The following is a 15,533-nucleotide window of genomic DNA, read 5'->3' as shown; positions in this document are numbered from 1 at the left end:
GTGTTACTCCTCCTCGGGTGCAAAATTCTGCAGTTACCTTTCTTAACTACTTGAGGTTTCTCTCTGCGCATCTCTGCAGCTTGTCAAGGTCCCTCTGAACAGCAACACTGTCCTCTTGTGTATTAGCCGCTCCTCCTGAGTCAGTATCATCAGCAAACTTGCTGAGGATGCACTCTGTCCCTTCAAGCAGGTCATTTACGGGTAAGTTGAACAGCATTGGACTCTGTATTGACCTCTGGGGATCACTGCTAGCTGCTACAGGCCTCCAAGTAGACTTTGGATGATGATCCCAACCCTTTGAGCTCTGCCTGTCAGCCAGTTCTTCATCCACCTTGCTCATCTGCTCATCTAGCTTGTACTTCTTCAGCTTGCCTCTGACAATGTCTTGCAAGGCAGTGTTAAAAGCCTTCTTTAAGTCAACCTAGACAATACTCACTGCTCTCTTCTCATCTACCTATCTATTTTGCTTGATCCTTCTTCCAAATTTTCTGATACTGAAATTATTTGTAGATATTTCTAATTATTCTAGTGTAATTCTAGTGTAATTTCAGCTTGTGCAGTAACTCTCTCAAAAATCATTTATAATTTGTTGCATGCATGTTTCTACCCAAATTTTATCTGATTGAAAACTATTTATTCTGAAAATATCCGTTCTGCTGTCCAAAAACAAACCACAAACAAACCACATTATACCAACATTAAAATATTTATGTTTTTCAATGCTTATGTGGTTAGAAGTCTTATAGTGATTGGTTACCATTCTTTTTTTTTTCCCCCTCCATGAATTTGTTAGTTTCTTCTTGTGCTAAGTTAATATAGCTGTTCAGTAAGGGAAGTTTTCTGTGCTTTATGACTCAGAATATACTCATGAGAATGAGAGACAGTTTAAGTTGGCACCATTTCCACTCTGCCTGGAGGTAATTGGACTGAAGTAACATTAGAGCAGGTCTCAGAGTTGGCCTGATTTAGTACTGCTTGGATAAGCGTTTATGCTGTAGGAGATACTTTGCTTACAGAGGATTGTCTGTATCCTCTGCAAAATACTATGCTGCTCCTGGAATGAGATGTTTTCATCCAGCTGTCACAGAAACTTGGGATATTTGGTTATTAATTTAGTATTCTGGATTCTAATTTTAATTTTTGCTCTATGTGACACTTGCCATCTCTCCTTAACATGAATAAAACTATAATATGCATTTCATTGTTTAGAATTCAAAACTGTACATAGTTTTTCTAAATATGCCATTAAAAAATGGATGATTTTTATAATGCTGATTTTTCTGGCTGCTGATTTTTCTGGCTGTTGAGTTGATTTTTCAGGCTGTTCAATTTTTTTCGCTGTAGCAAATAACATTCGACAGTCCAATTATACTGACAATAAAAAAACACCATGGCTTATGTTATTTATTTCTGATGAATTTCAAAAGCAGATAATAAAAATACATGTTGTTAATTATTACATGATTATCACTTAAATTTTAAGAGGTAAGAGGTGTTTATCTTGAGTTTTGAGCATTATGTGGAGCATTCAGTTGGCATGCATTTGCATGCAACCCATCTCCTTCCCTGCCAAAAACAACAAAAGTGCAATCACTGCTTCACTTAATGCTGTCAAGTTTTCAGGTTTTCCAGTGGTTTATGTTGGCCAAACCTGCTTCTCATCAGCTTCCCAGATAAATGAGTTTAAATTTTATTATTTTAGTGTGCCTAGTGCTGAAGCAAAAACAATGAGATATCCTTTGGAAAAATAACAAAAAACAGACACACTAGGAAGTATTAGTATTTTGTCTCAATTTCTGCATTGGTAATACAGTAGAAAATTTTATATACCTAAAATCATATAAAAAAGTCTGTTAGTGACTTCAAATTACTTATTTTAAGACTCTTGCTTTATTTAGCACTTCTAAGATACACCTTGAAAAACCAGCTTTCATGAGATATTGCTACATTAGTTTTTTTCAGTTTATTGTCTGATTATAAAAAAGAAATAATAAAAAGAAATTTAGAAACCAAATTGCTATTTTTTTCTGATAAGACCTCACAGATAATAAAGCAGAAGGTTTGACATACTTAATATGAATGGAAGCAAAATACTTTTATCTGAATGGAAAATGAATCTTCTAGCATTAGCTTTCTATTACAGTGTTTATTTTGGTCTTTTATTTTGTTGTGGCAAAGAAAAACTGAAACATCTGGAGTGTAATCTGCAGCTGTAATAAAGCTTTAGATCAATGCATATTTCAACTGTAATTATGAATATTTCAAAGTATTCATCTAAATCAAATTGATAGTTCTATGAACTTGCTTGAAAAATGCATTCTACAGCATCTTTATGGTAAGATAAAGCAGGCAGCTTTTTTGAGTTCCACAAAAAAAAAAAAAAAAAAAAAAAACAAGCCTTTTTAAAGAAAGGAAAAGCCAGGAGACAAGTTTACAACCACGTTTTAGATGGCATGTGCCCTTTTATGCTTTCTGAGTTTTTTCTTCTTTTAATGTATATATCCATTGAAAAACTGGGGTTTATTGTGTGCTGAAATAATGTTTACAATAGGACAATTCTATTTCATTATACCAAGTGTTTGAACTGGAGTTCTCTGAAAGCCACGTAATCAAGTGGCTCTCTAGCTTTAACAAGTTGCCACACATCAGCTGAGCATCTGTGTGACCTCTTAGCCCAGGGGATGAGTGACATCGTTTGACTGAACCTGCTTTCGCTGTGGGCTACGCTAGTTAGCTCTGCCTTGCGTATGCCACGGAGCGGGTGTTCGTGTAGTTACTGCTGCCCAGCTGTGGCTCGCTACCTTGCACGTGATGGGAATTGGTTGTGCAAGTCAGGCTGGGGGGTGACTTGCACAGGTTGGTGCACATTGCTCCGGTTAATGGGATTTTCATTTGCACGTGAGTGCTTTGCTGGAGAGGGCCTGGCTGCGGGAAGCAGAGGGATGAACTCTGATCATTTCCCTGGGCTGTTGGGCACAGGAGCTGGTCTGGCGGAAAATGTCCTCTCAATAATTGATAGCAGCAGCAGGGTGTGGATAGCCTGAAAACTTGCACAGAGCGACTTGTTCTAAGGAGACTTCTGGGGAAAAAATTAAAAAGCTGAAATCAAAAACACTGTGTAAAATGTCATTAGGCTCTGCAAAAAGGCTATGTTTAAAAAGAATATTGTTCCCTGTGCTTCATTATCAAGTTATATGCCTTTTCTGAACTGTAGGAAGATGTAATAGTCATGAGACTACTTAGATTTTTTTGAAATATTGTGTTTTAAGTTACATGATGTTTACTCTTCAGAGAACTTTTAATTAAAATAGTATTCACAGTTCTTTTTTATCTATAGCTGTCTGTATTTTTAGCAAGTAGCTCTGGGTAGTTATTTTTCTAGTCTGTATTTGGAGGCTAATTTATTTCTGATCTGTTGTTTGAAATTCAATACAACAGCACTGGTGTCAGGGTCCTGGGAGATCTAATAGGCCTTAGTGGCCTTGACAACTTGGGTTATTTCTCTGACTTGCCATTAACTGTGAGTGAACAAGTAGCTGGGTAGCTTCTGTCCCTGGCTCCTAAGGCTCACAAACAGCAGTTCAGGGTGCTCTGGTGGCAGCTGCTTCTGGAAGTGAAACTGTGGTTGCCCTGGTTATACCTTCACTATGGCACTTGATCCCATGAACTGGAGGTGCGGTGCACCCAGCCAGCGCCACAGCTTCGGGCTGGAAGCAGTGATAGTATCTGTTTTTCTTGTATTTGAATATATCTGTAGTTCCATTGTCCTACTAGTGAAGAACTGACTGTACTATTTACATGGCATGGAGAAATGACATCAGCTTGTTCTTGGGCCCTTTTTGTTTTCCTATTCATTTTGACCTACCAGTCCCCTTAGTTGTAAGGACCGTGACGGGCAAGGAAGCTGTAAGAACTTTTGTAGCATCTTTGAATTCTACTGCTTTTATAAAATGTTGAAGTTGATTTGTGACCTCAAAAGCTTTTGGTGTGGGCTAGTGTTGAAGGAGAAAAAGGGAACAGATGGAAACTGATAGACATCCCACTGCTGTCTCATTTTCTTGGGAAACTAGGCTAAAAATAATTTGAAAAATTTGTAGACTGGTGCTGCATTGTAAATGAGTGGCCAGGCGCCTTGGCGGTCTCTCCCTCTCTCATCTGAAGAACCTTTAAATTAGAACTTGAAGATCAGACAGGGCCTTAAAGCTTAAAGATCTCAGAAAGTTGTATGTAACCACTATGGAGGGAAAATCAATAGCTGTATTTTTCTTTTCCTAGTCTTTGGAAATTAGTTGAGATAATTGGAAATTTCAGGAAAAAAATGTGGCATTCCAGTGAGAATAATGGTTTTTTTTTTTCATTGGTTTGCCTAAGGACTTTGGTACCAAAATAGTAACAAGAGTCAAAGTACAAAGAAGGTTGATTTAATATTCCTTTAGGGAACTGTCCTGAAGAATATGTAACAGTCTGCTTCAGACAAGCGAATGTGAACCCAAAGACATTTCCTAAATACCACATTCTTCTGAGCATTCACATATAATTGCATGATGACCTCTGACAATCTCCTTCTATTGTTAAAGAAGAAAATTCTTGCTGAATCTTTGAACAGATGGGTAAAAGTGTGGTATGTATTAAGGCTGGAACAAATTGGCTTTGCTCATCAGCTTACAGTAATCTTCAATAGCCAAAACAGACCACTAGATATTAGCAACTATACCTAATATGTGTCACCTAATCTTTTTGAATATTTAATACCTCTTAGAGGTTATAATCAAGCTCATGACGTTTATATTGGATATGACATTTTCCTTCTTTGAAGTTACAGTTTAGGAGGTCAGTGTTCCTAGTATAAACTAGCTGTTCAAAGAATGCAGCATTTAAAAATGAGATTTAAAAATTAAGAACAAAGAACGGCTGTCTTTATGTTTTTCTATAGAATTTTTGGCATTAATGAACTTCACTATTCCAAATATAAAATGCAAATAGTCCATAGCAGCAATTTTGGAAAGATAATTCACTTGAAATACAGACAGTTTCTTGAAACTTTGTTTTATTACTGTTCATTACAAATTTTTGTGTTGTAACGATTTGTTTTTTCCCTTGAGTGGATATAATATTGTCAGTGCAGGAAGATGGATTACTTTTTGGGAAATCCTTTGAGACTCAAGCAGTTAATGGATTCTAGAATTTGAAGTTTAAAATATCAAGAAAATCATTCTGAGTCATGTATGTCCGGCCTCTCTTTATTGTCATTCCCTTTAATATTAAGGATATTTGCATTAAAACCAGTATTTTTCTTTCCTTAATCTCTCAGTATTCATTTCTGAAGAAAAGTATAATCCCACCATGTTTCTATGACTGTAACATTATGTAACAATATTACCGATATTATAAGGGAGTTCACCTACATTTTAGATGGTTAAGCTGAATTTGGCTTAATCAAAATATAACTAGAGGAGTAAAATATATTTTTCTTAGAAGTTAGCCAAATGAGAGTGTAATTTTTAAAAATGTTAGGTACTTCATAATTAAACATTATCTTAAGCAATTTTTTTTTTCCAAAATAGTGTAGATCAGAGCCCTAAAGGTAGGTCTCATTTATTGGTCTGTCTTCTTTCTCTTGGTCAATATCAGTATTTTAACATGTTTCCAAACTCTGTTTCAATTTTAATTTAAAGGTATTACGTTTCAAAATGTCTCTATGAAATATGAACAGTGATGTTCTCAGTTGGCAGTTCCTTTGAATTCCCTTTTGTTTGTCTAACTATAAGAAAGCATTAATGTGTATTAGCACATTAGCACAAATTTTGAAAAGTTTTTTTTTTTTCTCACCCCCCCAGGTTTTTTGAATGATTCGGTTACTAAATGCATTGTGGCTCTACGCTTGACTGTAGTAGTGAAAGTCAGTACCTGCCTGCCTGTGGGCAGCCATTCGGACAGCTTCGAGTGTTCAGGGAAAGGAAAATGTATCACACAAGCCGGTGAGGTAAGGTGAACCTATTGAGATTGGTGTTTAGAGTGGAAATTACGTGGTCGCAGAAATGGGGGCTAAATGTACTTGATGCTTTGAGTATGTGCATTCCCTGCTGCTGTGCTATAGGCTTCAAAAGTCTAGAGATGTTGCTAAATAATAATTTTTTTTCTTGTCATTTATAGAAATCAAGCACTCTCTTTCTCTCTTCATATGTCTTACGCTTATTCACAGTTACTGAATAGTGCCATGGAACTGTCTGAACAGTATGGATGTTTGGGAATTGCCTTGCCTTTGTCTGAGTAGGGTAGAGAGCATATCCATTTAGTTTTCACTGTACAGCTCTTTTCTTTAAATAATTATATAGCATATTGAGAGACTATAATGGAGATAAAAGCTCTCCTGGCCCCTGTGATATTGTTTTGTATATTATATGGTGACATGAAAAAATAAAAGAGGAGAATGTAGTGAATTTTCATCGTGTACAATGAGTTTACAAAATCAGACTGACCTTCCCTTACTGAGATCGTTTATTCTCTATTACCTTTTATATATGTTGATTTTATTTCATGGATTAAAGGTAATATTCAGCACAAATATGTGCAGTTGATCTTAGGTTTTATTAATATTCATTTGGGAGATAAAAGCCATAGTAACTGTTGAGTCAATATGAACATTTGTGAGCCTGCTGCGAGCATAGGGAATTCATCATATTTAGGGAATTCAGTGGTAGTTCGTCTGCTACCACTTTCTGATTTTAAATTCACAATAAGTATGTTTGATAGAAAATGTCCATTGGGAATGTAACAGCAATAATTAATCTGTTGCAATATCTATATATACATGACAGTGCTAACATCTGGAATAATTGAGCGACTTCATTTCTTAGAAGTGAAATTTTAAAAAGCCTCAGGTAATGTGTGAACACAATTACTGCAAGATGCTTTTAAAAGTAAATGCTACCCTGCCATGCCACTTGGCTGATATACAACAGCAGTCCGTTCAGATGTGAATGTGCTGCTTCATAATCCAGTTAATGCAGAATTTGACATCTTTTAGAAATTCAATGTTTTATGTTTGATTTAAGCAAATAATACATAAAATTACTATATGCAATGACATAACAGAATGCCTTTCGCTTTCCAGTTTTTGTCAAGTTAAGAGTTAAAGGCTTTGATGGTCTTATTTAATTTTCTGTTTTCTGCATTACTTGTCCATTTTTATGTCTCCAATTTCTTTCTCTTACTCCATGTGGTATATGACAAAGAAAAAAGATGTTAATGTTTGTATCCATGTGGAGGCTTTAATGTCTCCATTCTGTGTTTTTAAAGAAGATGCTTAGATATTGCCTTTAATAGAGAAACATGATTTATAAGTTTTGAAGACACAAGATTTTACTTTCAAATGAAATTATTTTTAAAAGAGAAGACAATTTGGCTTCATGGCAGGAAAAGAAAGCTATTATAGCACTCCAGAATATATAAATCGGGACCTTCACATCACCACTTCTAATCTTGATGTTGAAAGTTTCCTAAGATAAAACTAGAACTGTTAGTGGAAAAGATCTTTCCCTCCTGCAGACTCAGCCTGTTTTTCGTTTTCTCAGAGCATGGACAGAAGTCATGAATTTTTCATGTTATTTCTCCACCCAGTTCTTTCTTTGAACCTGATTGTAATAAAAATTGATTGAGGTACTGTTTCTGACATATCCTATGCTATGTTGTAGCTAACTGACATGTCAGTAGCTGAAGCTATGAGACAGATAGAAAAACGTGTTCAGACCTTTATTTAAAAGGCATCCTCTATTACATTGTAATCAGAAAAAGCTAGAAAGAGCAATATCCTTGATATCTCTCCCTTTCAAATAAAAAATGTACATGCTTTTTGTCTTTGTTTCATAAAGTGTGGGAGTTGAAGTAGGGCTGGATGGGTGTGGCGAAGGACATGCAGCACTACAGCCACGTCTGATCCCAGGGACACTTTTGACTCTGACTCTTCAATGGGACTGCTGGCTTCAGGTTCAACTTACACAACTGGGTAGGGTTAGGGTTCAGAGTGTGATAACCATTGCTGCCCATGTGGAGTGTCTTGAATAGTGTGCTCAGCTTTCCACCCCCTCACTACAAGAAAGAAGCTGAGTTCCATGAGTGTGACCAGAGGAGCTACAAAGTGGGTGAGGGGGCCTGAGCACAACCTTCTGAGGAGCGACTGCATGAGCTGGGTTGTTCAGTCGTGAGAAGAGGAGGCTCAGGGGACACCTTATTGCTCTCTACAACTACCTGGAAGGAGGTTGTAGTAAGGCGAGGGTTGATCTCTTCTTTAAAGTAACTGTAGGACAAGAGGAAATTTCCTTAAGTTGCTCCAGGTTTCTTTCAGGGTACTTATTTGGAAGAATTTCTACATGGAAGGAGTGGTGAAGAGTGGAACCGACTGCCCAGGGAAGCGGTGGAGTCACCATCCTTGGCAGTCTGGATGAGGCACTTAGGATTAGCAGACATGGTGGTGATGGGTTTATGGTTGCTCTTGGTAATCTTGAAGGTCTTTTCCAACCATAATGATTCTATGCTTCTATATTTCTGTGATTCTATAATAGTATTTAACCCAGGAAATGGATTCAGACAGAGCGTGAAAAACTCTTTAGTTAAAAATAGAAGATGCCTCTTTCATTAAGCAGGATGTTTTTGCCAGTTAACTCATCTTAGGTGAGACAGTCACTAAAATGCCATAATGATTTCCCTCATGATGGAGCAAACAACCATTCAAATTACATGATGAACATGTAGCAACCATTGTATAAGTGTCCCCATCTTACACATTTCTTTTTGCAAGCTTGCAACTTTAATTTTCTTTAGTTTTACAATGTGGTTTTTGTGATTTGCTGTTTGTTTATAATTCATTGTGTTTTTGCTATCTAGTCTTCCAGGATGCAAAGGAAGTTCTGTAGGAGCGTGCATAAAGGCTAATGCTGTGAATCAGCTGTGAGTTACACTGGCCATCATCATTGCTTCCAGTGCCAAGATTAATGATGGTCTTTGTGTTTTTATGTAGTTCATAGTTTCCTTTCAAATGTAGTTTAATGATAAAGAATACAGGAATACATCTGCTTAATGGAAAAGTTAACTCTAATTAGCGATCTTCAGTAGTATAATTGTAGTGGCATACTGTTTTCAGCGGAACACGTAAAACTATAACCAAGTAAACTCTATCCTAACTCATTCCTTACTAGTTGAAGATAAGATGGCTTCTACTTAAGTAGATGATTTTTTTAGAATGTAGACATAAAAATTGAAAATTTTAATGACAGTTTCTTTTATAAATTACTGTTGTCACTGAGAACAACATAAGTTCACCACTTTTTTCTAAGTTCTGTGAAGCGAGATGATGCTGAGTCAAAGTGATAACCTATACCATTCTTTTCTTTGTATGAACTTTGTACCTCTCTTTCGCTGCTATGCTTGGATTTCTTCCACAGTAGCAGTTAAATGTGTCAGAAAGATAATACTGGTCATGGCATCATCATGACATGAATATCTACTTCACCTTTATATACACAGCTTTACAGCAGATCCACAAAGAAATCATCCATGAATGAAAAGGAGAAACTTTGGTACTAAACCCAGATGTACACATTTACACACAAACATGCATACATATATATATATGTGCATATACTTATATTTATGTATTTATATATTAATTTATATTTGTTTGCAAATATATACATAAAGTCTGTGTATGAATTTCTGATTCTGCATAGGATTTTCATTTAAGTTCTGAATATCGACTGGGTCCAAGGGCCATAATTCTGGTTAGTCCATGTAGTGCACATCATCACATAACTTCAGCTCACCAATTTAAATGTGAAAGAGCAGAATATACCAAATACAAAGTTTCTGTTTGGAATTAGAACCCTTGAGGTTAACACAAAAATAACTAGTCTCTACTTCTGCATTGATGTGCAACCGTTTGAGTAGCAGTAACTCACACATCTTCTCTATGGGCTAGAAGCTTGTGGGGAAGGTCCACTTGAGATATACGTGTGTGTGTGTGTGTGTGTATATATGTATATATGTAAATATGTATGATGTATGTGTCTATTATACAATATAACATAATAATTTACTATATTGATTGCAATGAATGCTGGTTGCCTTTCAACAAAAGAAGAGTGGAAATTCATTTGTTCTGGTCATCCTAAGGACGTCTCTGTTACAGGAAAATGATGAACTTTTATGGCCTCTCTTTAATCTGAAATTTAGAATCTGATGAGCACTTTATCACTTCTCCTTATGTAAAATAGGAATATAAATTTACTACATTCCAACTATATTTATAATAACCTACAGAGATTGGGATTGGTTTATTAAATTATTATAATCCATTTGTTTTATTACCATCTAAAATGATACATACCTTCTCTATACCTAGGGATTCATACTCTATAATCAAGTAAAATACATAGATGAACTGTCTATTAATAGATTATTGTTTGGGAATTTTAAGATAATGACTTTAATAGGAGCATTATGGCAATGTGTAGTTTCTTCTGCATTTAGTTTTCCTCAAATATGCTAGCATATGTCACTTAGTCAAGAAAAAAATTAATATTATCTTTTGGGAAAAGCGAAGATGACATGCCTAATAAAAAAGATGACACCTAATCTTCTCTGTAGAATAACTTGTCTGTGCCTCAGAACTATTATCTGTCATTAGACATTTCAGTTTAATGTGCTACAATGCTTTTCCTTGACTGCTTTCAAAACCCATTTTGTTAACTGTATTTTAAGATAAAATATTCTCGTATATTACACTCTTACAAAGGTATCTATATTATCTAGGCATTTTTGTAATTGCATATTTAATAAATGTTGTTGAGGCAATGGTGAATTGTTACACTGCTTAAATATGTTAATACTCAACATTTTAATAACTGTTTTTAGTTTTAAGAACAAATGATTAAATCTTATGAAGGAGCACTAGCCAACATAAATGTTGAGGTTTTTTTTGTTACTCCATTGTACATTAGTACTCTGAAGATTACTACTATGAATTGATGTGTTTTCCCCAAATACCATAGGGAAACGTGCAAATATTTACTGCATATTTTTCTAGTTGAATTCTTGGGCAAAAGTGCTATCTATTTGTGCCACATGTATGAATTATCTTTAGAGCAAGTTATTGTATTAAGTGAGGATAGTATTTTTTTTGGATACAATTATAATATTTTAGTCTGTGTTTTGCCTGTCTGTCTTGCCTTTTAGTTGAACTGCAGCTTTCTTTGGAAACCTGTCATTGCTAACATTTTGAGCTTTTTCTGTGAGCACTCTTGGACAAATATCAGAACATGCACAGACTGTGTATTTAGCAGTCCTGGTAAATAAAACACTTATAACATTGCATCTTGGAGATGTATTTCAGGAATCCTTGTTTAGGCTCAACCAATACAGTATTTTTTTAGAAGGAATATTATCTTGAGTTTTTGGAGTACAGTCCTTATTTGTATCAGGATTGTTATTTGTATGAGGATTGTTATTTGTTATTGTTGTTTAATGCGCAGCTGTTTATTCATATAAAGAAAACACAAGTAAAAATAGCAAATAAAATACTAAACCCATCTCTGTTGCTAGTGCCATGTGCATGCTGTACTTTGCATTATAATGTTTGTGTGGAAAGGACACGTTCTCGCCCGTGCTGATTTGGCTTTGTAGTGTATGGGAGAGTGAGTGATGTTGCCATCTAGTGCTTAATGAACAAATAAAATAAGTTATTTAATCTAAATGCGTACTACAGGTAAGAGTGTCTTAGTCTTCCATCCTACAAGATTTCCTTACCAACTTTAGAGGTCTAATGATTCTTTTTAAACTAATTTTAAATGATTTTATTACCAAGAAAAGTGAAGAATGCCGTATTATGCCTATGAAAAGTCCTTATCAGGTGCCTTTAACAGATATTGTGCTATTTGATCTTTTTTTTTAGATGGTGAGTTTATGAAATATACTAAATACATTGAGATGAAGGCTTCTTTTTAACAGAGTTGAAGATGTGTCTAAGGTTTAATTTAAACTTCTGAAGTAAGGCTCTGGGCTGTCATCCCTGCTCTTCACGTAGAGTGGTGCCTTTGTGCAGGACTGCTTGTTACATATCTTAGCAATTATTCCATTCTATTAATTCAATTTGTGGAACAGGAAAGAAGAAAAAAAAAAAAACCCAGTGATTTGTATATTAGAGGTGTGATTCCAACTTGCTTAGATGAAATTCTCCGACATCATGGAAAATATAACTGAAGGACTGGGGCAAATTTATTATTTTAGTGGGCAGCTTTTGTGCATACACTTGTAGTAATATATTTGTGGCAACTGCTTTTGCTATAAATAGAAAACCAACAAACCCGTCTTTGTTTAGTAGAGTTCTTGGTGAGAACACAGTCTTTGCCAATTCATGGTGAATGCATATTCTGTTTCTTTTTAGGCAACTTTTTTCTGTGACTGTGAGGATGAGTATGTGGGTGCTCTATGTGAAGAATTTGATGCTTGTCAAAGGCAGCCCTGCCAGAACAATGGAACCTGCACAGATGTAATACAGAAACATGATGGAAAGAATTTCACATGCACCTGCCCGACTGGTAGGTCTTACATTACATTTTAAATAATGCATTTTTGTTTTAACATTCTGCGCATATCTTCTGCAGAGCAGTGAGCTGTGCATCTTCAAATATTAGCAAAGCAGGGGGGAAAAAAGGAAAAAACAAAAGATAAAAATACGTGAACCTAAGGATCAAATATTCTTCCCCTGTGAACAATGCCATTGGAAGCACACTGCCACAGTCTGAGCCATAACTTAATGAGTGAATTATGCATATCTAATAGAACTTTAACAGTCAGAGATGCAAAGAAAAGGATTTAGTTTGCTGCCTAAAATAAAATTCTCCTTAATCTGATTTTTTTAAAAAAATTATAAATATGCGTTAGAACTAACCTTTAAACAATTGTGTCTTCATTGTACCTGGTAAATGCTTTTCTTCAAATGCACTAGCCAAATGGAAAAAATTTGCTCTGAACTCTGTAACTGATGGATTGTTCCTCAAAACGAACTTGAACTTTGCAAGCATGTTAAAAGTGCAGAGACTTACCCAAGTAATTTGGGGAATTGATTGAGGATTTATTTTTAAAAATTGGTCAGATAGAGACATCTTAATTGGAGGAAAAAAAAAAAAAAAAAAAAAGATAAACTAAATATGATGGTTGTGTACTGCCCTCTAATTGTTTTGTCAGCTCCTAGTTCACAACTGCAGTCATGACAAATTCCCTTCATTCCTTCGGAAAAAACAATGAGTTTGCTACAAATGTGCTTGTTATGCCTCTAGAACTTCATCTCTAGTTCTTTTTACATAGGGTGACTACCTTTAATGTGTAGCAAAGAAGTGATTTATATTTGGATTTTTATATAATGACCTGAATTTCTAACAAATCTGCTGTGGAAATTAGATCATAAATTCACTATTTGCACATATATATTCTGTTTCTATTTTGTAAATATGCAAATAGCTCAGCTGCTAATATAATGGTACATGTAAATAGAATTGAGTGATGATTTAAATTATATTAACTTCAAGGTTCATTTAAGGAGAGAAAGATTATAGTGGAGCAATCCTGAAAGTTGAACAGCTTGAACAGTTTGTATCTCTAATATCATGCTGAATATAGTTGATTCAGAATATTTTGGAATTTTGACATATAATTTCTAAGTGGACAATAAAAAGTTGTTTTTCTTTTTTATTGACCTCAATTTTTATCTCTTTTTGTCCCTAGATACATATCTTAAATTCTTCTACATCAAATATTATTTGGCTAAATTTCTTTTTTCAAATTCACTACATCAAAATAAATACAAAATAATGCCAGTATATACTTTCTATTAAAACTCTTGTGTTTAGTTTGGTGAAGAAAGCTTTAAGGGGAAACACTTCTGCTTACCAGAACGCTTAGGAATGTTTCTGCTGGGAAAACATAAAGATTCTAATATTGTACAGCTCAGTTCTGCAGAGGAACAGAAATATCCTTCCTGCTTATGTGTGAGCCTCAAAGGTGGCTGTTCCTTCCGTTATTACACTCAGGTCAGGTCTGTGATTTCTCCTGTGAGATTGCAAATTATAGTCCGTTGCTAAAGCAAATGTTATACAATTGGTACAATGATTTAAATGCCTAAATATTTCTGTTTATTATGATCATGGTGTATATTTATTATAAGTAAGAGGATTACTGCCTTGAAGTACACCAGACTGGACTATGGTATAAAAAGCTGTGTAATTTCCACATTCTATAAAAGAGGAACAGGTCCAGAAACACGTGGTTTCATCTTGGGCAATGAAAGTTAAGCAGTGCAAAATTGTATCAGGTACCCATAACAGAGTTGTTCTCATCTGGAGTCTGCAGATACTCTTTGGTCAGAAGCATTTTAGGGCAAAATTCATTTTGACTTTGGTGCTATAAGCTATGGATATGCACTTATTATTTCAAAAGTGCTTAAGTAGCTTAAGTGCTCAATTTCAGCCAGAAAAAAAGACAGCTGCATGCTCTGAGAACACTTTTGACAGATACCTGCATCATCAAGTGCTAACTTATTTTTTTAAATTTGGGCTGTCCAGTTGTCTAAAAGCTCCCAGTGAGCTGAAAACGTAGTCAGTGTTAGGGACAGGCATTTCAGTTGCTAACTGGGTGATGTGTTGACTCGTGTAGAAAAAAGCATTGGGTTGATACCATGAGGTGACGGGAAAGGTCACGTGGTGGAAAGGAAACAGTACACGCCAATTTCTTGAACAAAATATATTTGTCTTATATCTGTTTGGAAATATATATATCCATGTAAAATTGTTTTTTTCCTAGAAAATTTCTCAGATCCTACTGGAAAAAACAAATGGTATATGTCAAAACTCAGAGCATTTCTTTCAACAGAAGCTGTCTTACCTCCTATTGTGTAACATAAAGCTTACAATAGATTAAATGAAAGAACTTGGTTTCCGTATGCAAAGGTCTTGCTTATGAGTGAGTGTGATTGAATTCCTCTGTAATCTTCAGTAAGCGAAGTATAGTTAAATGCTTGAACTAGTGTTGGGGCTGCATAGCACCTTACATTGTGTGTAAGTTTAGCTTTTAAGTATTTTAAAATATTTTTTCCTCTTTTTGTTTTTAATTGCAAATGTCTCTAATTATTCCCTTAATTGCTGATAGCTTCAGCAGGCTGGCGTTTCTATGCATACATTTGTTTTCATTTTTTTCAGGCTTGTGCCAGTGTATAAAAGACAGGGAAAACAGTTTTTTTATTTAATTATAAGTTTCTAAAAGGGCTTCATTGCATACAAAAAAAATTATTACAGAAAACAGAAAATAAAAGTGTAATTATTGTAGATGCCTTCATTTGCAAATTTTAGAGCAATTAGCATATGAAAGATAGCATGTTATTCTAATCTTGTCACAAGTAAATGTTATGAAAATTTTTAACAGAACAAAATCTCAATAGGTATAAATGATTTTTAAAATGTATCTGACCAACAAACCTTTTTTTCTAG

The 15,533-nt window shown here is 35.0% G+C and overlaps 1 protein-coding gene across 1 annotated transcript in view; it reads left to right on the top strand.

Annotated features, from left to right (window-relative positions):
* Window positions 1-15,533, top strand: part of DNER (delta/notch like EGF repeat containing) — an 89,630-nt gene that overhangs the window by 46,750 nt on the left and 27,347 nt on the right. Inside the window, exons 5-6 of the mRNA XM_026040075.1 lie at window positions 5,838-5,983; window positions 12,437-12,590. Of these exons, the coding sequence (XP_025895860.1) occupies window positions 5,838-5,983; window positions 12,437-12,590 (300 nt within the window). The remainder of the gene's footprint in view (window positions 1-5,837; window positions 5,984-12,436; window positions 12,591-15,533) is intronic.

Source organism: Nothoprocta perdicaria, unplaced genomic scaffold, assembly GCF_003342845.1.
Source record: "Nothoprocta perdicaria isolate Ctin4 unplaced genomic scaffold, notPer1 scaffold_25, whole genome shotgun sequence".
Taxonomy (NCBI): Eukaryota; Metazoa; Chordata; class Aves; order Tinamiformes; family Tinamidae; genus Nothoprocta; species Nothoprocta perdicaria.
This window is presented reverse-complemented; position numbering and strand designations above follow the sequence as displayed.